This window comes from Oncorhynchus masou, chromosome 18, assembly GCF_036934945.1.
Source record: "Oncorhynchus masou masou isolate Uvic2021 chromosome 18, UVic_Omas_1.1, whole genome shotgun sequence".
NCBI classification, from domain to species: Eukaryota; Metazoa; Chordata; class Actinopteri; order Salmoniformes; family Salmonidae; genus Oncorhynchus; species Oncorhynchus masou.
The window spans coordinates 32384688-32407858 of NC_088229.1; the positions used below are offsets into that span (position 1 = coordinate 32384688).

At 42.4% G+C, this 23171-nt stretch overlaps 1 protein-coding gene across 3 annotated transcripts; it reads left to right on the forward strand.

The window, feature by feature from the left end:
- Window positions 1–1020: 1020 nt before the first annotated feature.
- Window positions 1021–22107, forward strand: LOC135504429 (bcl-2-like protein 1). 3 transcript variants are annotated; one of them, XM_064923030.1, is made up of 3 exons: window positions 1021–1331; window positions 4330–5059; window positions 21201–22107. In XM_064923030.1, the coding sequence occupies exons 2-3, from the start codon at window positions 4502–4504 to the stop codon at window positions 21342–21344; spliced, it is 702 nt and encodes a 233-aa protein (XP_064779102.1). In that variant the 5' UTR covers window positions 1021–1331; window positions 4330–4501; the 3' UTR covers window positions 21345–22107. The 3 variants fall into 3 exon arrangements, with proteins under 3 accessions (XP_064779102.1, XP_064779103.1, XP_064779101.1); XM_064923031.1 differs by lacking the exon at window positions 1021–1331 and adding an exon at window positions 1788–2201; XM_064923029.1 differs by lacking the exon at window positions 1021–1331 and adding an exon at window positions 1788–2197.
- The last annotated feature ends 1064 nt before the right edge of the window (window positions 22108–23171 follow it).

The following is a 23171-nucleotide window of genomic DNA, read 5'->3' on the forward strand; positions in this document are numbered from 1 at the left end:
CAGTGGATGGAAAGTGTGAAATAATCTCAACTGTTGTAGGTTCGTGTAGCGATTTTTCTGGCATTTTGACAATGCGTTTCTAAAAACGACCACCAGTGTGGCGCTGTAAACCTCCCCAAACGTCCGAATGTGTCGAATGCAATTTGGGTGTAACAAAGGTTACCATGGAAATGTGTAACATCCTTTGTTTGGGGTGTAGCCACAGAAAAATGAACTAAATCTATGGTATAGCTAAATCTGTATGTTTCATTTACTTATGTAAAGACTCAAAGTTTTTTAATTAAGAGATGTGCATTCATTTTCATCATGTAAACCCCCAGTATGTTAGGAATCGGTGAGTTGTCTTTTGATTATGAAAATGTTAGGTCGAAGAGGATTAACCCTCTTGGTAGGGTGCTAGCTAACTGTTAACATTAGCTAGCTCACGTTAACTTCCTAAACTCCCTACATCTCTATAGCTCGCCAGCTGGCTAGTTTATTCCACACAGGCATCTTTTCGTGGAGTTGGATGAAGTAGGCATCATTTCATGACTGGCCGGAACAGCTATCTAGTAATGTCAGCTTTAGCCAGCTAACCTAGCCCAATACTTTTTACAGTAATGTTAGTTTACAAAAAAATGATAGCAAGCTTGCCAGAACAGCAGATCCGATCTGCTCGCTTACAGCAAAACTAGAGTCAGACAGTCTTCCTCTGAATGACAAAACGGTCTTAATCTAGTACAATCTTCTCGGGGTAACAGTTGGGATAATTTGGAGTACAGCGCATTTTTCATCCCTGGATTGAGGTACGTTTTCCAAGCCATATCTCATGCCAGTTCGGTGATGTCTGCCTTGGCCGGGCAGCATTTACAGTGATATAGCATCTGCACAAGTCAGGGCATTCATAGTTCTTGTGCTTCACAGAAGAGATGTTGTGAAAGAAGTTAAGGAAGTGAGTTTGTGTTTATACAGAACCTCCTGCCCCCATCTACCATCAATCAATCATGACATTGCAGAGCTATACTGGAACCCTCCACATTGTTCCAGAATTTGGGTGATGCAGTATGGTGCTCAATTTTGCCTATGCATGCCCCAGGAGGCTCTGCAAGTGCTTCACACCATCCATACAGCGCCTCCAACCACATTTTTGGATCAAGCATAAATTGGCTCTTAATCTACATGGGAAGCCTGTCAGACCCTAGTGCAGTTGTAAGCAAGCGGGTCGGATCTGCTGGTTGCCTAGCCAGTCAGTCTGCGAGTGCTCCTGCTCCAGCAGAAATGTCGGATATGATCCTATTTGCTGATGTTTGGATTTCGTTTTGGACTTTGTGCCAACAATTCAAGTTTCTACAGTAAGCGTTTCGTATTGGTTGGCGATTCAGGTTGAATGTGCGGCTTTTAGTAGCTAACGTTACCTCCTAGCTAATTGTATGAGAAAATGTTTTTGTCAGCTAAAGAACCACTGCACTATGAGCTAGCCATCATCAAATTAAATGGGAAAGACGTTAGCTAGCTATTCAGAGGAAATATGACTTATGTTACAAGCTTAGCTAAACTAGCTAGCTACATTCCCTTAGGTCTTATGCAAAGAAATTGTGAATTTAGACCCGTTTCAGTAGCAAAAATAGACATTTCAGGTGCAAGTCACAAGCCCAAGCTCGTCATACAAGATGACTAGCGACGAATTATAGCTGGGACATGTAAAATTATTAGGTTGCCTCGGCATATTGCAAATGTAGCCAACTACCTTTTATGTTAACATTGTAAAAACCACAGCCTATGTTACCCAACAAGCCATATTCATGTGGGTGTGTGCAGTGGTTAAAGGTCTCCGACATCAGTGTTGATTGGTGAAAAAATGGGGATTGGCTGCGTTTACACAATTATGATCTTTAAACCACTAATTGTTTGTTTGACCAATCACATCAGATATTTTCACAAAATATATTTTTTCACAGATTGTTTAAAAAAACAATTAGTGAAAATAAAAGATCAGAATCGGGCTGCCTGTTTAAACGCAGCCTTAGTTACGTGTTGGATTGAGAAGTCTGGGCGCACACACGAGAGCAGAGGGGATTCACGACAGACAGACACTCATACCACATCGAAATAGTTCATTTCCCTTCTCGGATTTTGACAGCAGGACTGGTACAATAGGATTTTTTTTAAAGCAGCTCAGTGAAGTGTTCCCGTTGAAGACATTCCACTTTTGGTGTAGGTAGGTAAGATAACAATGTCCGTTGTAGACCGTCTGACTAGCTACGCGATGATAACATTAGCTCGTTCTGTTAAATGTACTGTTCGCTGGCTTTTTATCAACACTTCCTAAATCAGACGAAAATAAATTGACACTTTGATGAAACCTCAATACAAACGAATTACTGTAGTTATGTTTTGATAAAGTTGGAAGGTTACTTTGTCAATTAATTTTTCAGTATTATTTGCCCTCAATTATATGGACGGGCTGTCATTTGATACAAGTTACATTAAAACGCTCCATGGAATTCGGAGAATTTAGCAACACGTGCTGGTTAGCGGTGGCTTATGTAAAGTTATTACGCTCAATAGTACAGCCAATGCAACAAAGTAACCCACTAACTAGTCATTTCTAGTGTTCTTATTTTCGATTAGGAATCTTTGCTTGGAGTTCCAACTTGTAAAATAGTCACTTAACGCTCCAGCCGTACTAGATAGTCCAAAATGTCACTATTATTACAATTAGAAAAGGTAAGGTGTGTATGAGGAAGATAGATGCACCTCGTTTCTCCCACGTGTTGTTTTGTGAAGGGTTATAACAGGGGTCCTTGCTATCCGGGATCCTTCTGGTGTCACTTCTCCATTGAACATGACATTTTAAAATGGTTGAGGTTTTATTGTTAAAGGTTAGGGTTCAGGACCAACAGTGGTCTTACTGACACGAATGCGCAAAGTAATGACGAAATCACAAATGTTTTATGAAGAAATAGGGTATCTACAAACAGGATTGGTTAGGTTACATTATACATGTAATCTGTTCTAGTTACCTGTCCCAAAATGATCAGTAATGTAATTTTGAGATTACCCGAACTCGGTCAAATAATCGGATTGCTTTCAGTTACTTTTGCATTACTTTCCAGGCATTTTTCTGGATAAAAAATGGGTTTAGTTGGTGAATGTGGCAGCCCTTTCGGGCTTGATTTTAGAGTCCCCCATTTTGGCGAGACATTTCTTAGTATTTACTGAAATTCTACAAATTTTGCCATGGAGCTGAGAGAGAATTTAAGTTTAAAACTAATTTTCTGCAATTCTATTCATTTTGGCTTGGCTAATGCAAAAACAATAATAACAAAATCATTGTTTTGGGAATTTCCAATTCTCCCTGACTGTCCAGCTTTTTATTTGGGTGATTGTTAGTTCTCAGATTATATTATTTAAAAAAAAAAATATATATATAGATCCATTTATTTTTTCTACATACTTTGTATCAGGTTGTAGTTATTACAAGTTCACACTTTCCAGCTTGAAAATTACACTTAGGTGTTCATTGGCAGAAAAATCCCTGCTTTACCCATCAGAGACATTAGTAGAAAACAAAAAGACACACCAAATGTGTTCAATGGAGCCATCATAGTGGTCTCTGACTTGTGGTCAGATTCACTCAGGTGGAACAAACTTGAACGTGCACCTTTTTTCAGTACTGAGTTTAATGTAATTGAGAGAGAGAATTCTCGCACATCTTTTCTGAATTTTAAAGTAATTTAAGACGTAATCTAGTTTTTCTGAACTATCTTTCATCTGAATACAGTAGTTTTGCTGGTAATGTAGCTGTTTAGTTTGTTTAATTAGGTTATATGGACCTGATTACATGTAATCGGTTATTCTCCAACCCTGTCAACAAAAATGTTTTTGTAATTGTTTTTGTTCTTAGTTTGGGGTTTACTTGTGAAAATAAGTTAATCACTGTTAATACTTATCTGACTACAGGTTACTAAGTAACATTAGGTTAACTGTTATGTGTTCATACTAATATTTATTTATTTATTACTGGCTATTCTTGCAAATAAGGATGTGTATTAACCTACCTGGTAAAATAAAGGTAAATAAATGCTGTTTAAAATAGTCTGTTGGAAGTCAGAGCACCATGCCCTGTCACGACTGTTCCAAAGCCATGGGGAAAAGGGAGGTTATCTGTGGGGGCAGGCAGTTAATGACAAACATTGCCATCTGTTTCATCCCCAATTAAAGCGATGCACTTTGACCTCACCTGTCGAGGTCTAAATTTGCCCACTACAGCTCCCCTCCTCCCCAACTCACCTATGCTTATTGTGATGAATTATGTTCATTAAGATCTCCATTGTTCTCTTACCACAGGGTCTGAGCCATTACACCAGCCTTGTTTTTTTGCCTTCAAGATATCAATTTTTTCTGAATACAAAGAATGACACTGATTTGAAAATAAAATAGAGGCCTGATCTGAAGGGGTGTGTCATTAGCAAGTAAAACCAAGACCCGGGGGCAAAGAAGAAACTCAAGGAAACGAATTATGACTTACAACAACAGAGAACTGGTGGTATACTATATTACCTATAAACTATCACAGAGAGACTACCCCTTCAACCACATTGGGCTCACTGAAGCTCCCAGTCGGACTGAGGGGGGTGAGGGGGGACAAGTGGAAGGGGGGGTGGCAGTCACGACACACCCCAATGGCACAGTGAACGGGACGAGTCCTGGGACTCCACCACGACAGTCTCCCCCCTCATCCCCTCAGCGGACAATGGGCCTGGACGCAGTGAAAGAGGCATTGCGGGACTCTGCCAACGAGTTTGAGCTGCGTTATGCCAGAGCGTTCAGTGACCTGTCCTCCCAGCTGCACATCACGCCGGCCACAGCCTACCAGAGCTTCGAGAACGTGATGGATGAGGTTTTCCGCGACGGTGTGAACTGGGGACGTGTGGTGGGCCTGTTTGCCTTCGGAGGGGCCCTCTGTGTAGAGTGTGTGGAGAAGGAGATGAGCCCACTAGTGGGACGGATTGCAGACTGGATGACTGTATACCTGGACAACCACATTCAGCCCTGGATCCAGAGCCAAGGAGGATGGGTGAGTCATGACTGAAAGATGTGTTTTGTGGAAAGGGCAGGGGTTAATTTTAGCTCTGGGTTTTTGAAGCATCAGTTTCAGAGGTCATTGATAACAGGATCAGATTGTGCACATTAGCACCCGTTGTCTCTGTGTGTTGCATCATGTCAATTTGTGTGAGCTGTGTGTATCTGGTGCCTGACCTCTGATATGAGAGGCTGCTTTGTCAGCCAAGGAGAAAGGAGAAAGAACCAGAGAGAAGATGGGGGGGGGTAGATGTTTGCCATTGATCAGCTTCATTGAGTTTGCAGCTGAATCGAAGTGAGCTCTTATGGCTGAGATCGAAGTCTTCATGGGTGGGATGAAGTATAGGCTTAGGCTAGGCTTTACAGATCGCCCTTTGTTTTCCCCTGGTTGTTTTTCATGTTCTCCTCTTCTGAGCCAGCTGCCTGCAGATGAAAGCAGTGTTTTCTCTTGGGTCAGCTGAGAGGGGTTGTCATGTTCCTGGTGGGTGGGTGTGTTATGGGATGGAAAGAGGACACTGTTAAGGTCAGCTCTTTCTCTTTGTGCGGGCTGACATATGATTGTTTCAACATCCCCTTCCCATTCCACACTCAGTCTCAAACAATGAAAACTGGCATTTGATTGGGTACATTGTGTAGGTAGGGGCCATCAGATTGGATGGTGTCTTCTGTTGCTTGCAGAGCTGAAATTGATTTTAAATAATTTTAAAACAGGCAGATGACTGACACAGCTCTGCATCTGTCATATTCCGCCATCACACCTAGAAGCACCAGAATAAATACCTCAAACCACAAGAAGCTTTTAAAGTGAATAGTAACGCATCACTTTCAAGGTCTCTATTTAAACAAAGTCCAGACTGTATTAATGTTTTTGCAATTAATGCTGATAAAACACCCAAGCACATGTCCCTTCCTATACCTGAGCTCTTTTCCCCCAAGCACCTTAATTAATCTGAACATTGTTCTTGCTGTCATCAGGTGTTGAATGTTGTCCTGAGCTGAAGACATGAATGGCCAGAATATTGAATGGAATAGTGTGTTCAGTCAAGTAGTTTGTTTCACTTCTCCTTGTGATGTTGGAATAGCACCTCAGTCAGATGTAATTTCCTCAGTGTGTCGTTTGGTAGACACACACACACGCATCCAAACTTCAGTTTGTTTTGCCTTCAAGCCATACAATACTAAGTGATCACAACGTGCATTCTTCAGACCTATACTCCTATGCACATACACGCAGACATTAACATACTGTTTATCTTTATGTTATGTCGCTTATACAGGGACAGTCACAATTCATCATACTGGTCACAAAATGCACACAACTCTAAAGTAGCTAAGAGAGATTTGAATTTGTCTGTGGTTTCTATGTCATGAAGAGAACAATCGCACACACACACACACACACATCTCTGTGAGTAGCACCTGGGACATCCCCACACTACTGGGGGGGAGAGGGGAAAAATTACCCTATATTTCCCGATAACAAATACCCACTCATTTACTTATTTCTATCGAACTCTCTTATGTGGTTTTTCTCTTGTCACACTCACCTGTTGAACCACCTACACCTTCTCTTTGTTCCTGTCCTCAGGAACAAAGAGACGCTCGCGCACACACACACAGCCGTTGGCAGCTGTAGGATGTATAGAGAAGCGATTACCTGATTGTGTCATAAGAGAGAGCGGCTAGTCCAGGGGTACTCCAATACTATTTGAGAAGGTCGGTTACCATAAATGTCCCTGCTGACTCCCATTTAAAATTATTTGTGTAAAATAAGGGAACTAAGAGGAAAGAAAGAGGATTTGAAAGTGAATGGAAGGAGTCAGTAGAAATAGGGACAGGGAGTGAGGTGGAATCCTCATTGCGTGAAAGGGAAACGTGTTAAGCCTTAAACACACCAAGGATACTGACTGCATTGAGGTATTTAGCACCTCTGCCCGGAGTGTCGGCAGTCAACTTTTTGTTCTTCAGATAGCACTGATCATATGCCAATCAGCCTCGTTAAAATACTCCAGACCACAAGTTGGCAGTACCTTAAGAGATGTTTGGCTGGTGCCTGCTGTAGATGGCGAACGAGCAGGCTGCACTAATGTTGTTGCTAGTATTTCTAGTAAGCCCATATTGATACTAGCAGATGGCCACCACTAGATTACTAGTGCAGCTAGTAACATGATTTGTTTTTGAACGAAACCGCTGCCTGTTTCGCTGCCGAGAGTCAATGGAACAGCTAGCGATATTCTGACTGGCAAATGGCGACGCAAACTGTTTAGCAGACGTTAGCTAGTAGGATTGGGCGGTATTCCGTTTTAGTTCGAACAATTCTGATGAAAAAGCAGGTGGGAAAATGCCCTCTTTCTTTCTTGTCACTCCTGTCGGCTCCCTCACGTGGAGGTTTGTGCGCTCTGATTAGCTCAGTCAAGTTGTCGACCACTGACGAGGAGGGCGATTCAACAAGTAGAACAGCAAGCTCGGCGGAACGCAGCAAGTATGTCTTTTTTGTTCTAGCAAGAGAACATCAAAAGCTGGGACCGAGAGATTGAAAAACAGCTTCTATCAAGGCCATCGGACTGTTTACTAGCCATCACTAGCCGGCTTCCACCTGGTTACTCAATCCTGCACCTTTGAGGCTGCTGCCCTATATACATAGACTTGAAATCACTGGTCACTTTAATGTTACATATTTTGCATTAATCATCTCATATACTGTATTCTATTCGACTGTATCTTAGTCTATGCCGCTCTGACATTGATCGTCCAAATATTTATGTTCTTCATTCCTTTCCTTTACTTGAGATTGTGTGTATTGTTAGATATTACTGCACTGTTGGAGCTAGAAACACAAGCATTTTGCTACACCTGCAATAACATCTGCTAAACACGTGTATGTAATGTAGCCTTCTGCTATATTGCCTGTACAGGAGGGATGGAGAGGTGGTGGGGTAGGCAGGCAATGGAGGGAGGGAAGTGCGGGTTGTTGGGAGAGCGAATGCCAGAGGGGGTTTGGGTTATTACCAATTATGGGTGAATAGTATCTGGATGTGCTCGGTAAATGCTTTTGTTCTGACCACACTAGCGTAGCACACCCCCCTGCAGGGTTACACCTGAAAGACAGGCCCCCATATAGCAAATGAACACATTCTCTTTTTTTATTTTATTACAGGAAATGTATTATGACAATGTGTAGATTAGCTCTAAAATGTATCTGACTCATGGCAAAATGTGTAAAATAGCACAAGATTATCTATACAACTGCACATTTCTCTGCCCCAAGGATTCAATAGCAATAAAAATATTGTTTGGAGGGGGGCTATGCTCGGACCGTGCTCTGGCAGACTTGTAATGTAGTAATGGATAACTCATTTGGAATGTCAGTGGGAGAGAGCAGCTCTGAGAATGATAGTTGGGACTGGCAAAAGGGGGAGGATGCAAATAGAGAAACTATTCAATTTCCTGCGTTTATCCTTTGTCTCGGAGGTCTTCATGAATCTCCTGTGAAAGTGCTTTACCTCAACCATAGCCTTTACCTAACACATGACATCATACAAGCCATATTTTACTCTTACATCAGACTTTATTAATATCCTATTTATATACTCTGGAACAGCTGAGCTCCTGCCATTGTCCTTCTGTGGGCTTTTTATAGGCAGCACATATTTGCTCCAGTGGCATTTTAAATAAAACCCGTGCGCATTACCAATGCACATAGGATACCCAGATACAGACAACACGCCTATTCCCTGCCACAGTGTCTGACTGACCGAAAGGACAAGGAGATTGTACCCCTGAGACCTATCAACCCTCCCTTGTCTTCCTTTCCCAACCTCCACACACTAGCAGACGTTTCAGGGAGGACAGGCAACAACACGCCAGCGTGATGTGTTCTTATGTCCCGCTCACCATCATGTTCTTCTGTTTGTTTACTGATCATCCATCCATTTCTTTCGATCCGTCCGACTTGATCACCAATCATGACTGATTGTATCCTCTCCCCTGATAGATGAAGCCTCTGATAAAGCCCCCCCCAACACACACAGGTAATGCGTGACGTGCAGTCATAATGACTGTCACTATGCAAATGCATAGTGACGGTCATTGTCATCAATAGATTGAGGATGATCTGGACTTTGTCTCTGTTTCTCTAACCACAGTGCACAGAATACTCACAGCCTTGTTTGCAGTTGTTCAATGGTAACAGCATTGTGTGCTCAAACAACAACCCCCCATTCTGTGTACACACTTATTTTTCCCAAGCCTTATGTTGAGTATAAATTGTTTCCTTGTGTGTTCAGTCTTCCATCCATGTATTTTGTGTTGATGTTCGGTGTGTCAGTGACTGAGTGAAAATGGCAGTAAACAGAACCATCAGTCTAAGGCAGTAGGCTTGATGCTGAGGGGAGTAGGAGAGACTGGGCCAATCCATTGCACCGGGATTGTAGGGGGGGGGGGGCTCCGCTCAACTCAACTCAACTCAACTCACCTTCAAGGAAGGTTGGGCACTCCTCCAGGTTTGGACGGGGATCCAGCCACAATCACCTGTATGCTACAGACTGGATGGGATTGCAGGATGCAGCCAGGGGACAAGACACTAGTCAGTGTCTAGGGATCCAGTGCATTGGGAAAGTATTCAGACCCCTTGTTTTCATTCACATTTTGTTACGTTAGCCTTATTCTAAAATGTATTAAATTGTTTTTTTCCCCCTCATCAATATACACACAATACCCAAATAATGACAAAGCAAAGGCAGGTTTTTATAAGTGCAATAACTGATCACATTTATGTAAGTATTCAAGACCTTTTACTCAGTACTTTATTGAAGCACCTTTGGCAGCGGTTAGAGCTTTGAGTCTTCTTGGGTAGGACGCTACAAGCTTGGCACACCCATATTTGGGGAGTTTTTTTCCATTCTTCTCTGTAGAGCCTCTCAAGCTGTCACGTTGGATGGGGAGCGTCGCTGCACAGCAGTTTTCAGCTTTCCAGAGAATTTCGATCGGTTTCAAATCCGGGCTCTGGCTGGCCCACTCAGTCATTCTGAGACTTGTCCTGAAGCCACTCCTGTGTTGTCTTGGCTGTGTGCATAGAGTTGTTGTCCTGTTGGAAGGTGAATCTTCACCCCAGTCTGAGGTCCTGAGCAGGTTTTCATCAAGGATTTCTCTGTACTTTGCTCCGTATATCTTTCCCTTGACCCTGACTAGTCTCCCAGTCCCTGTCACTGAAAAACATCCCCATAACATGATGCTGTCACCCATGCTTCACTGTAGGGATTGTGCCAGGTTTCCTCCAGACATGACACTTGGCATTCAGGCCAAAGCGGTAAATCTGTGTTTCATCAGACCAGAGAATCTTGTTTCTCATGGTCTGAGAGTCGTTAGGTACCTTTTGGCAAATTCCAATATCATGTGCCTTTTTTTTTTTACTGAGGAGTGGCTTCGGTCTGGCCACTACCATAAAGGCCTGATTGGAGTGCTGCAAAGATGGTTGTCCTTCTGGATGGTTCTACCATCTCCACAGAGGAACTCTGGAGCTCTGTCAGTGACCATCGGGTTCTAGGTCACCTCCCTGACCAAGACCCTTCTCACTCGATTGCTCAGTTTGGCCGGGCAGCCAGCTCTAGGAAAAGTCTTGGTGGTTCCAAACTTACTCCGTTTAAGAATGATGGAGACCACTGTTCTTGAGGACCTTCAATGTTGCAGAAATGTTTTTGGTACCCTTCCCCAGATCTGTGTCTCTGAGCTCTAGGGACAATTCCTTTGACCTCGAGGCTTGGTTTTTCTCTGACATGCACTGTCAACTGTGGGACCTTTTTATATAGACAGGTATGTGCCTTTTGCAAATCATGTCCAATCAATTGAATTTACTGCAGGTGGACTCCAAGTTGTCGAAACCTCAAGGATGATCAATGGAAACAGGATGCACCTGAGCTCAATTTCGAGTCTAATAGCAAAGGGTCTGAATAGTTATGTAAATAAGGTATTTCTGTTTTTTATTTTGAACTCATTTGCAAATATTTTTAAACCTGTTTTTACTTTGTCATTATGGGGTATTGTGTGTAGATTGATGAGGAAAAAGAAACATTTTTAGAACAAGGCTGTAACGTAATAATGTGGAAAATGTCAAAGGGTCTGAATACTTTCCGTGTAGATGGTTGTGTTGACAACAGTGGATCTCTGGTCTGACTTCGTATGTGTTAGTTAGTCTGCGTAATGAGGTCTTGCCTAATTGTGCCGTCCATTTAGCGGCAACTCCCCTCGCTTTACAGTGCCTTTTAGAAAGTATGCACACCCCTTGACTTTTTCCACATTGATTGTTCCAGCCTGAATATAAAATGCATGACATTTTTTTTGGGGGGGGCGCAACTACCTCCACACCTCCATTTAGAGCAAAAAGGAGAACACTGTTTGTGAGAATCTCCCCTTTCTATTTTGGGGTCATATTAGTTTGTAATTCAAACAGTTCGAATGCTACAGACAGTTGGCACATCAGCGATACCAACTTCCAATGCGACCTGTGACACTTTTGGTGGAACACACCATCGTGTTTGAGCGTCTCATCTTTCCATAGTGGTCATATTAGGTTGTAGCCCCAACCGTTTGGACGCTGCCTTTTTTTTTTCTCTCAGGATTTATCATGGTCTGACAAACACAGCTGTAGCTCGGCCACCTCGGTGGATTTGAGATGCAGCCCATGCAACAACAAAAAGATTTCTAGCTAAAACGATGGATTTTGATGGTCATTTATTTTATTATGTTACTTCGATTGGTGCTTAGGAGCATAGTGGTGGCTGCATCATGTTATGGGTATGCTTGTTTGTAATTGTGCCGTTCTGGAGAGTTTTTCAGGATAAATAAACTGAATAGAGCTAAGCACAGGCAAAATCCTAGAAAACCTGGTTCAGTATGCTTTCCATAAGACAATGGGAGATTAATTCACGCGACAGCAGGACAATAACCTAAAACAAGGCCAAATCTACGCTGGGGTTGCTTAACAAGACAACATTGAATCTTCTTGGGTGGCTGAGTTATATTTTCAAAAAGATTTAAGTAAAAACTATGGCAAGACTTGAAATTGGTTGTCTATCAATGATCAACAACCAAATTGAAATAGCTTGAAGAATTTTGAAACAAAATGAGCAAATGTTGCACAATCCAGGTGTGGAAAGCTGTTAGACTTACCCAGAAAGACTCACAGCTGTAATCGCTGCCAAAGGTGCTTCTACAAAGTATTGACTCCGGGTGTGTATACTTATGTAAATAAGATTTCTGTATTTCATTTTCAATACATATGCCAAACTTTCTAAAAACATGATCTTTCATTATGGATATTGTAGAAATCCATTTTGAGTTCAGGCTGTACCACAACAAAATGTGGAGTAAGTCAAGAGGTAGAAATACTTTCTGGTGGCAGTGTATAGCTTCTATCAGCCAGTGACGTGGAAGACTGACCTGCAGCACTACTGGCTCACTTGGTGTACTTCAACGCAGCTTGCCATCAAGCTTAGCATCACCACACTGAGCAATAAGCCATCACTGTGCTCTAAATATGGCTGCATGCGTCTGATTCTGCATGGCGCTCCAGACATCCAGCTGTGCTGATCTGGCTCAGTCTCAGTGTGCAGCAGGGTGGTGGTGGCTAGGTCTTCTTCATTTGGCAGTCGGAGTCTGGGCCATCATGTAACCTACTGTACAACCGTCATGCTAATAGGGCTACAGGCAGCAGATGCATTACTGTTGCTACTGCTGGGCCCTGGAGACATACAACCAGGACTTTTTGAGCAGCATTAGTTAGCTACCTGAGATGGGGCCAGAATGACTCAGCGACACCATGAATGTCTTCTGTGTGATAGTTGTATAGAACTAGAGCAGCAGTAGTCTGTTTTTTGGTGCAGTCTTGGTGGAAACATTGGGCCTGCTTGGCTGCTGCTCTCTCTGCTCCAGTTCTGAGCAGGCTTAGTGTGGAAAATCAGGTCATGAGCAATTCTTTCCCCCCTCCCTCATTCACTCTCCTTCCCTCATTTTCTCCCTTTCTCTGCCTCTGTCCCTCTGAGTATCTGTCTTTTGCTGTTTCAATTATTTGCTGCTTTATTCGATTGCATAGACTACATCTAACCCCTCTCTTTTAGCATGTTCTTCTCTCGCTCTCTTCTCATAACTGATATCAGATTATGGGATTAGTGTGGTAGCTGTGATGTATGAAACTGACAGATGGTGATAATGGTGCCCAGCAAATATGACAGAATCTGATGGCACTGTAATGATGATAAAGCTGACTATTATCCTCATGATCATTGCCAACCAGTTGAACAAAGCCATATTGTAGAATTATTTATTTTCTTACCGTTCCTGCCCTTATTGCGCCCCTCACTATCTCATTAATCTCTTCCTCTGGCATACACTCATGTTCTCTTTTCTCCCCCTCTTTTTCTCTCAGACAGATGGTAGGTCTTTGCCACTTTTTGTAAGGGGTGTTAGTGAGGGTGAGTTTTTTTTTTTTTTTTGAGGGGGGGGTTGAAGTTTGTGGCACTGCTGATGACAAATTTCTCTGTGGCGACTGTGGTCCCTTTTTTCCTAGATTGTACAGAGTGCAGTGGTGACAGAATGGGGGCTGCGCTGCTGGTGAGACCCAGTGAGAAGGGGAACAGATTGGTGTCTGAGCCTGAATGTCCTGACTCATTAATCTCCTCTTTAATTCATGGATTCACCTCCGGATGGATCAGCAGGGACACAGATACAGAAACCCGTTAGAAGAAGAGAAAGGGGTTAGACCCTCAATGCCAGCTCCATGTGTAGAACCTGCAGTAACTGTAATAGCCACCTGGGATGTCACCATAGGACCTCATCTGGGTTCAAGTTCCTTGATCCCTATTTACCTCCTTACCAGACCACATCCTAGCTAAAGTATTGTTGTCTCTAACTTCACCCTTGTGTGGGTGTTTTAATTAAAGGGGCATGAATGGCAGAGTTGCTTAGTGTGGACTCTTGTTTAATCAGACACCAGTCTTTATAGCTAGATGGTGTTCTCCTTGAGCAGGCAAAGTTAAAGGCAGAACAGAACCTACCCCCGGGGACTTGCCTGGTTTATTAACCCCCCCCCCCCCACACACACACACACACACACTGCAGTGCCCCATGGTTTGGCACAAAGCCCGACTCTCACACTCTCTGGAGGATGACTGTCTGCCAGTCCTCATAGCTAATTATGATGGTCTGCCGACAGCCATGATGAGTTGTTTTCTGAGGATGGGAGCGGTGCCTCAACTCTAGTCTAGTTTAGCCCTGTATGCGTCAATGCAGCATCACATGATGGCAGATAAGGGGTCATACTGTGGTCAATATGAGCATATTCAGTTTACCATATTTGGCCAGCAGCAAGATGACCTCAAATGTCCGAAAATGCCACAGTTACTCAAAAAACAACTCTGATGTGATATGGAATTGTACTTTTGCACCAGAAGCACAACATGTCCTGTGTGTTGCAATAAGCAGGAAGAGTTGAGCAGGAATCGCTTTGGACTAGACTATAGCCAGTCTAGTGACGGCTTCTTCTTTACACTGTCATCCTCTTATGTTAAAATCCCCCCTTACGCTCTTGATTGTAACCAGCACCCTGTCTACGGTCACACAACTGGGTCACAGAGAGACTTTGTTCGTTATAACTCGGCAAAGGTCAGAGGAAATTCAAAACATGTCCTTCTTATGAGGTGATGTACTCATTACTCAAGTACTGGATTCAATTCAGATCTCCAGCCCAATCACTGAAGAATGCAGCATTTGACAGGACATCCGGCCAGTGTGACCAATAGGTTTTGCAACCCTCCATTGTCTTTCGTTGGGCTGGTTTAAAGCCTATTCTGTCTTTTTTTTCTAGTCAGAGGCCTCCCAGGGCCATGCCAGTATTCTGGAGTTCACAGAAGTAGTGAACATTCTGGGTTACTTTCTGCATTTGAATGGAACGCTCCCGTTTAGCATTGTTTTAATTCTTTAGCAACCATGTCCTGCTGCCGGTTATCCCTTCTGCTTGCCAGACTGACACTTCTATTGAAAGAGACCTGACCAGATCAGCTGCTGCTGAGTTGTTTGAGAGGCTCTGGCCAATTCAGCCTTTCTCTGAATTAAAGGCTCTATTATGGAGAGAAACACTTCGGTTTAGACTCCAAATATTGCTTCAAGTCTCTAAAGTAACCAATTTCATTAAAACAATTTAAGTATTCTGACTAATCTAGTGGACAGTGTTTCACCATGGAGACATGGTTACAGGTCATGATGATGGTGCAACAGTGAAGTAACCGATTACAAACTCAGGGGCCGGTGTTGATTGCCTTAATGTTCTGTCTCAGGAATCTAGTCTTGGGCAATCTATCAGATCTGAGCACACCGATCAGCTGCTCTCTGGTAACCATGGCAACATTCAAATTAAATCTTGTTTTTCCTCTGTCCCACAAACCCTTCTCTTCCCCCCCCCTTCTTTCTTCAGCTAATGGTTGAAAAACACAGAGAACCTGAAGTTGGAAAACACATTTTAGAATGGCTGCTGCTTAGCACATAGCATCTCTGGGGAACAGGTGCTGCTTAGCGCCTAACATCTCTGGGGAATAGGTGGAAAAGTCTTTATGGAGAGAGCAAGCAAGTTTAGGCTTAGCTACCTTGCAGTAGTGACTGAGACTGAACCAGTAAAACACGTACGCATAAATATTACAATGTGTCAGTGTGATTTACTGCCTGTAATTTAACAGGTAGGCCTTTTCAAAACCCAGTTCACTAGGAAAGTGTGTTTATACAGTAGGCCTATATAGATTCAATTGTGTGTTACAGGCATGCCTGGGCAGGTACAATGCGCTTCAGAGATCGATAAGCACTGATGACTACAGGGTTGAGTATGTTGCTGCCATGATGATGGATCGCAGGGAGCAGTGTGGTACTATTGCTCCATTGTGCAAGACAAACAAAGATGCATAGATGGTATGGTAGTAAAATAGGGAGAAAGGGACAAGTAGCTATTCGGGAGAGGTGAAGTGAAATCTAGTATGTTTCATGAAGAAACTGATGTTCGATTCCACCTGTCACTAATTGTCTCTGTACTCTTAACATGCCTTATCGTAATCACAAACTGCAATCTTTTCTCTACACCCACAACATTCCTCCCATACCTCCTCAAGGAGTTCTCACAGGGAGCGATACTCTCCATGGCTTCACCTCTTGTGAAGTGATGCTGGGTCCTGTGCTAGTTACATGTTGACATTCCTTATAGAATCTACTCGCACACAGACACGCCTACAGTAACTTAGTTTGGCCCTGGTTGTTTTTTTGACAAGTGTTTCCACCGGAATCAATTAGTCAAGTGTGCAGTGATGAATGTGAACACTTTGGGTGTAATTCATGGGAGAGTGTTTGTATCTGTAGCCCTGCAGTATTGTCTGTCTGGCAGTGCTAGCTGACTAGCAAGACTGGTCATTTTTAGCGTTTCGTTAACTCTCTGTGCCTGATAAATGATTCTCCGTCTCTATTGCGCTGTTATCTTCCCTCGACATGTCACCGCACCCACTCCTTTTTCTCAGAAACGGCCTCCTGAAGAACCGAGAGATTGATTTCTTAGAAGCCCTTTACCAGACTCACACACATGCGTGCATTCATTATGGTAGACTTTTTTTCTAGAGCAACTTACAGGAGCCATTAGGTTTAAGTGCCATGCTCAAGGGCACATCAACAGTGTTTTCACCTTGTCGACTCGGGTTTCGAACCAGCGACCTTTTCGCTTACTGGCCCAACATTCTTAATCGCTAGGCTACCTGCCACTACACATGTATACACACAAACATGGCCGTCTTGGCTCTTTCCTGCTGTTTCTGTGCTTCCCTCTTCCCATATTCCATTGTTAAGTTTTCTTCTTTATTGTTGAAGTCAGCAGGGAGGAGGAGTGATGTATCACCCTGTTAGAGCGGAAGGAAGCAGGGTGTCAGACGCACACCACACATCTTTAATCAAATCAGCATGTTTGGAATGTCTCCAATGATTGCCTTATTTGAGGCTGCGTCTGATTTGGGCTCTTCTGAGTCCCCATATGCATGTTCAGTTATGTCAACTATTTGATTTATAGTAATCCATTTTTGTTTCAGAATGATTTTGTTTATTTTACTGCCCAATCAAGACCGTCCACTATTCACTGCACTAAAGCACCCACCCCAGCCAGCCATAACATCCGTGCCAGACACAAGCGGATGAATCATCCAATGTGCGCTTGTTCCCTCTTGTGGCTGTAGCCAGAACTGCAGAATGTTATGTCAATGTTCTGGGTTGTTCTCGAATTAATTACAGGAAGGGGTGGGCTAAGGATGACACGAAGGTGGTGAAAATGTCAACAAGGAAAGTTATTCACTTGGGGGTTACTGCAGTTCAAATTAATGGCATGGGGAGGTTTTGTGCTGGTGACATTTTATATTTTCGTCTGTCGTATCGAAGCGATGATTGATATAAATGTCAACACTTTTTTTTTCACTCACTCATCAGCCCATTTTTTTTTTTTTCTTGCTAGTACCTTACTATTGTAGCTTGGAGGTGTAGGGACACTTGTGGGTGTGAGGGGTGGGGATTGATTTTGTGTGGTTGTAAATTGTCTCAACACACATTATTAAGCTTTGCCAACTAATTCTGATTACTTTCTAATCTGATTTGGCTCTGATTTTAAGATTACTGCATTATATTGTAAAGGGTGTAATTTCACCTAATTCTGTTGATTTTTAGGGAGGCTCTCATGTCTAATGCTGTTAGTGTTGTGGTTGCAAGTTCACTTTCCTCATATAAAGCCTCTTATTTTGCTAAAAGGCTACCAAGTGCATGCCACCCTGCATACCACGGCTGGCTTGCTTCTGAAGCTAAGCAGGGTTGGTCCTGGTCAGTTCCTGGATGGGAGACCAGATGCTGTTGGAGGGCCAGTAGGAGGCACTATTTCCTCTGGTCTAAAGGAATATCCCAATGACCCTGTGTAGGGTGCCGTCTTTCGGATGGGACGTTAAACTGGTGTCTTGACTCTGGAGTCCTGGCTAAATTCCCAATCTGGCCCTCAAACCATCACGGTCACTTAATAATCCCCAGTTTACAATTGGCTCATTAATCCCCCTCGCCCCTGTAGCTATTCCCCAGGTCGTTGCTGCAAATGAGAACGTGTTCTCAGTCAACTTACCTGGTAAAATAACGAATGAATAAATAAAATAAAAAGTGCTAACAGTCTATATCTGGATAATGTGTGCAATGCTTGATAGTGTATATGATGGTAACATGACCTGAATATAGACTGGTTTTCATCAAGCTGTCCGCTCAAGAGGAAGCTTCTCACGGATTGCCAGTGCCTGTAATCTGGTTCAGGTTATTAATCAACCTACCAGGGTGTTTACAAAGACTACAGGAACTATATCATCTACATGTATTGATCACATTTTTACTAATGCTGCAGAACTTTTTTCTAATGCTGTATCCAGACCCATAGTATAGTTGCTATATTTAGAAAAGCCAAAGTTCCAAAGGCTGTGTCTCAAAATAGTGTATAAGAGATCATACAAGAGATTTTGTAGTGACTCCAAAGTTGAAGATGTTTAAAGGATTTGGTCTGTGTTTAATGAGCTTTCAGACACTGCACTTGATGCATTAACAAGGTTTCTTCCAGTTATTGACATGCACCTATTAAAGCGACTCTCCACTACTTTTGTAGTAGTTTTGGAAATGGCACTCAGGAGCCAGTGGTCCCTGAAAATTGCATACTACGACACATATGGGCACCACATCATTGCGCATTTTTCTAGCTGTCACTCAAATTGATCATTTGACCAGATCCAATGCTCCAGTGCAGCCTTTGATCTTATTGAAAATAATCTGTTATTGGAAAAACTGATGTGTTATGGCTTTACATTCTCTGCAATATATAATAGGTTGAGCGCTTTCTGTCCAATAGAACAGTGTCTTCTTTAACCTCTCTGGGATATGTAGCGTCCCACCTGGCCAGAAGCCAGGGAAAATGCAGAGAGCCAAATTCAAATGACTATTTATTACAATAAATTACTATAAAATTTAAACTTCATTAAATCACACATGCAAGATAGCAAATTAAAGCTACACTTGTTGTGAATCCAGCCAACATGTCAGATTTCAAAAAGGCTTTTCGTCAAAAGCAAACTCTGCTATTATCTGAGGATAGCACCTCAGTAAACAAAGAAACCATATTTCAACCATACAGGCGTGACACAAAACGTATAAATAAAAATATAATTCATGCCTTTGACGAGCTTCTTTTGTTGGCACTCATATTATCCAAAATGTCAATTTATTTGGCGCGTTTGATCCAGAGAAACACTGGTTCCAACTTCCTCAACATGACTACAAAATATCTCAAGTTACCTGTAAACTTTGCCAAAACATTTCAAACTACTTTTGTAATACAACTTTAGGTATTTTAACGTAAATAATCGATAAAATTGAAGACTGGATGATCTGTGTTCAAAACAGGAAGAAAACAAACTGAAGCATGCTTTCTGGTCACGCGCCTCTATCTAACAGTACACTTCAAGTGACCCTCGTTCAAGATGGCCGTACTTCATTACACAAAGGAATAACCTCAACAAATTTCTAAAGACTGTTGACATCCAGTGGAAGCGATAGGAACTGCAAGAAGGTCCCTTAGAAATCTGGATTCCCAATCAAACCCCATTGAAGTGACCTCAACAAACAAACAAATCTGAATGGTTTGTCCTTGGGTTTTTGCCCGCTAAATAAGTTCTGTTGTACTCAGACATGATTCAAACAGTTTTTGTTTTTTTTAGAAACTTTCTATCCAAATCTATTAATAATATGCATATCTTATCTTCTGGGCATGAGTAGCAGGCAGTTGAATTTGGGCATGCATTTCATCCTGACGTGGAAATACTGCCCCCTGTAACCTTTTATTTAACCAGTAAGGGCTCAATGAGATTAAAATATATTTTTCAAGAGCGCCCTGGCCAAGATGGGCAGCACCAAGTCATTTCAAAAAACTTAGACAGACAACATGAAAAACTACAAGTACAATCTAGTAACAAACATTGAATTCACAAGAGTATAAAACAGCAAATTAAAAACATTGACAGGTCAGGGAATCAGCCTCAAAATCCTTCATCAGTGATTTAAAAACCTCAATCGGGACAAGTTCTTCCAGTTTAAAAGTATTTTGTAAGGTGTTCCAAGACGATGGCGCAGAGTACATAAAAGCCCTTTTACCAAATTCATTTGGAACAGTTAGCAGAATAAAGTCCAGTGACTAATGGAAGCTTCTCTCATGTAAAATATAAAGTGTGGTAATCCGCAAGGCAGCGGTCTTGGCCCTTCACTGTTGTATATTTACTAATGATCTACCACAAACTTTAAATGAAATTTGATGAACTGACTTGTTGGAAAGGTGGCATCCTATGACAGTGCCACATTGAAAGTCACAGCTCTTCTGTAAGGCCAATGTTTTTGTTTTTTTTTTTTTTACCTTTATTTTACTAGGCAAGTCAGTTAAGAACAAATTCTTATTTTCAATGACGGCCTAGGAACAGTGGGTTAACTGCCTGTTCAGGGGCAGAACGACAGATTTTGTACCTTGTCAGCTCGGATTTGAACTTGCAACCTTTCGGTTACTAGTCCAATGCTCTAACCACTAGGCTACACTGCCGCCCCAGTCAATGGAGAGTACATGGCTGTATGCTCAATTGTTTACACCTGTCAGCAACGGGTGTGACTGAAATGGCAGAATCCACTAATTTGAAGGGTTGTCCACATACTTCCTTTTTATTTATTTTTGTGTGTGTGTACTTACCCCACCAGACTTGCCACTAGGGGACTCTTCACAGTCCCCAAATCCAGAATGAATTCAAGGCCACGCACAGTATTGTATTGAGCTATGATCACATGGAACCCATCTCAAATTACTCAAGCAAAACAAAGCACAACACTGCTACCCTGTTATATCTGACCTAGTTAAGGTATATGTAGTAATGTAAGTCTGTTTTTTTAAATGTAAATTGTAAAGTATTTTTGTCTGATGTATTTTTTTTTTATGTGTCAGACTAGCTAAAGCCATTGGCTGTTGGGGATCTAAATCTAAAACTCTTAAGTGCTAACGCCCTCTCTCTCGTCTCCAGGACCGGTTTGCAGAGATCTTTGGGAAGGACGCTGCAGCTGAGAGCAGGAAGTCTCAGGAGAGCTTTAAGAAGTGGTTGCTGGCGGGGATGACACTGGTTACAGGAGTCATCGTAGGGTCACTCATTGCTCAGAAACGCCTGTGAGATTGACAAGCACAGACGCCATCTTGTAGGGGGGGAAATGAAGGAACTTTTTTACTTTCGTATTTCTCCTTTATTTGCCAAGAAAGGACATGTTTACGGTTTAACCTTACATCCCACAATGCACTGAGGTCTCGTTGACTGTTGAGATTAAAGAGAGTGATGGTCACTAATGTTACCCTCATCAAACACCCTAAAACACAAGAAAATGGAGGCGGATAGAACTGTCTTGGACCAAATGTTCCTCAGTTTCCTTTTTACTCTTTCCTGTATCTTCTCCAATTGCTGTATTCATTTGGTTTTACAAATTTACTTTCATTTTGCATGATGTGCTCCATCTATAGGCACGTCTGTGCTGATGGGGATTTACTAGCCTCATCTCTGAGGTTAGTCTTGTTGATGGTCTCTAACACCCCAAAAAACTTTCCACCTGTAAAAGAAGGGGGGGAAATGGCACTGAAAATCAACATCTGTCCACCTCAGTGTAGTTTTGACATGGCTGCTTTGTAGATGCAGTGCACTCCAAACAACCTAGCCAAAAGACTGCCAATATCACACTCACTAGCTCAATGTTAATTGTAAATGTATTTTTTTTTCATCTCCAAGTTGTAAGTGTAACAAGTGATTGAGACAGTTTTCGATCTTGACTCTCGTGCACCACGTCAGGCGCATTGGCCTGTAATGAATGAGGTGATAGTTTTCCATGTGTGTTCATTGGTTTGTGTATTGTTTTTTTTTAAACCATTAAAACCCATGTGATTTCCTGTCCTGATGGTGGTAACTGCGTACCTGACACACACACACACACCGCCCTGTCTAGACAGACAACACAAGGCGCACAACAAACCAAGAGCCAGTGATGAGGAGTATTTATTCTAGCAGCTGTTGGTACAAAGGCTGTTTTCTTATTATAATGGAGGAAAAGATTGTTCAGTATTTACGACTTGCAACACAGCCTAATGATTTGTTTCGCTAATAAGATCGATGAATAAAGCAGGAAATCGATTTTTGTGGGTTAAAAGATCCGTTAGACTTCTAATGTGCATATAGCTCTTGAGACATGAGAAACTGTTGGCAGGCAAGCTTCAGGGCGGGACCCATTCAACCTGCCACCTCTGTCTCTGTGCCTTCATTTCCACACAATGTGGCACATTCATTTCTGTTCTCCCTGTCACTGCAGCTGAGGGCGTGCGTCACTCAACACAGGCCCACCTGCTGTTCAGAGCACATCTCCTGTCAAACCTAGTCGACAGAGACAGGGGAAAACCATTCCTTAGTTTCCAAACATCTTTAATTTAAACACTCAGGAGGGTGTTTTGTCGTCTGCCGATATTTATTTTTATGGTGTCACGCTCCTGAGCTGACAGGTGAGGCGAGATGTGTGCAACCCATCTACTCACATTCTAACCGATCTCTGCTTCAGGGAACGGAGCCCGAGGGACATAGGGGGTCCTCTTGTGTAGCAGGTACAGTTGTAAACACAGTCCAGACTCACACCAGCCAGAGGCTCCTGTTTGCAGCTGTTTCCTGTTTCAAAGCTGGATAGATGCTCTCACACTTGCAGTGTTTTTCCCACAATTCATTTGAAAAGTGTAGTAGAGCTATGTTTGGACTGAAGGTGCAACCGTTTTTCCTATGCTGTATTTTGTCAAAGCTCTGAGTTTATTCAGCCCATGTTTTCTATGCATTTCCTGCAAAATATTGGTGACATAACAGATTTAAAAGTACATGTCACAGTTGTCTGCTTTTCTCTATTGGCAATGAATAACTGGTTTCATTAGGAAACATTTCTGCCTGCCATTAACCTCCATTATATCAGAGACAAAGCCT

Coding starts and splice junctions, on each gene's coding strand:
- LOC135504429 (XM_064923030.1), top strand. CDS start 4,502: ATGACTTACAACAACAGAGAACTGGTGGTATACTATATTACCTATAAA. Junction 5,060..21,200: donor TCCAGAGCCAAGGAGGATGG/GTGAGTCATGAC, acceptor TCTCGTCTCCAG/GACCGGTTTGCAGAGATCTT.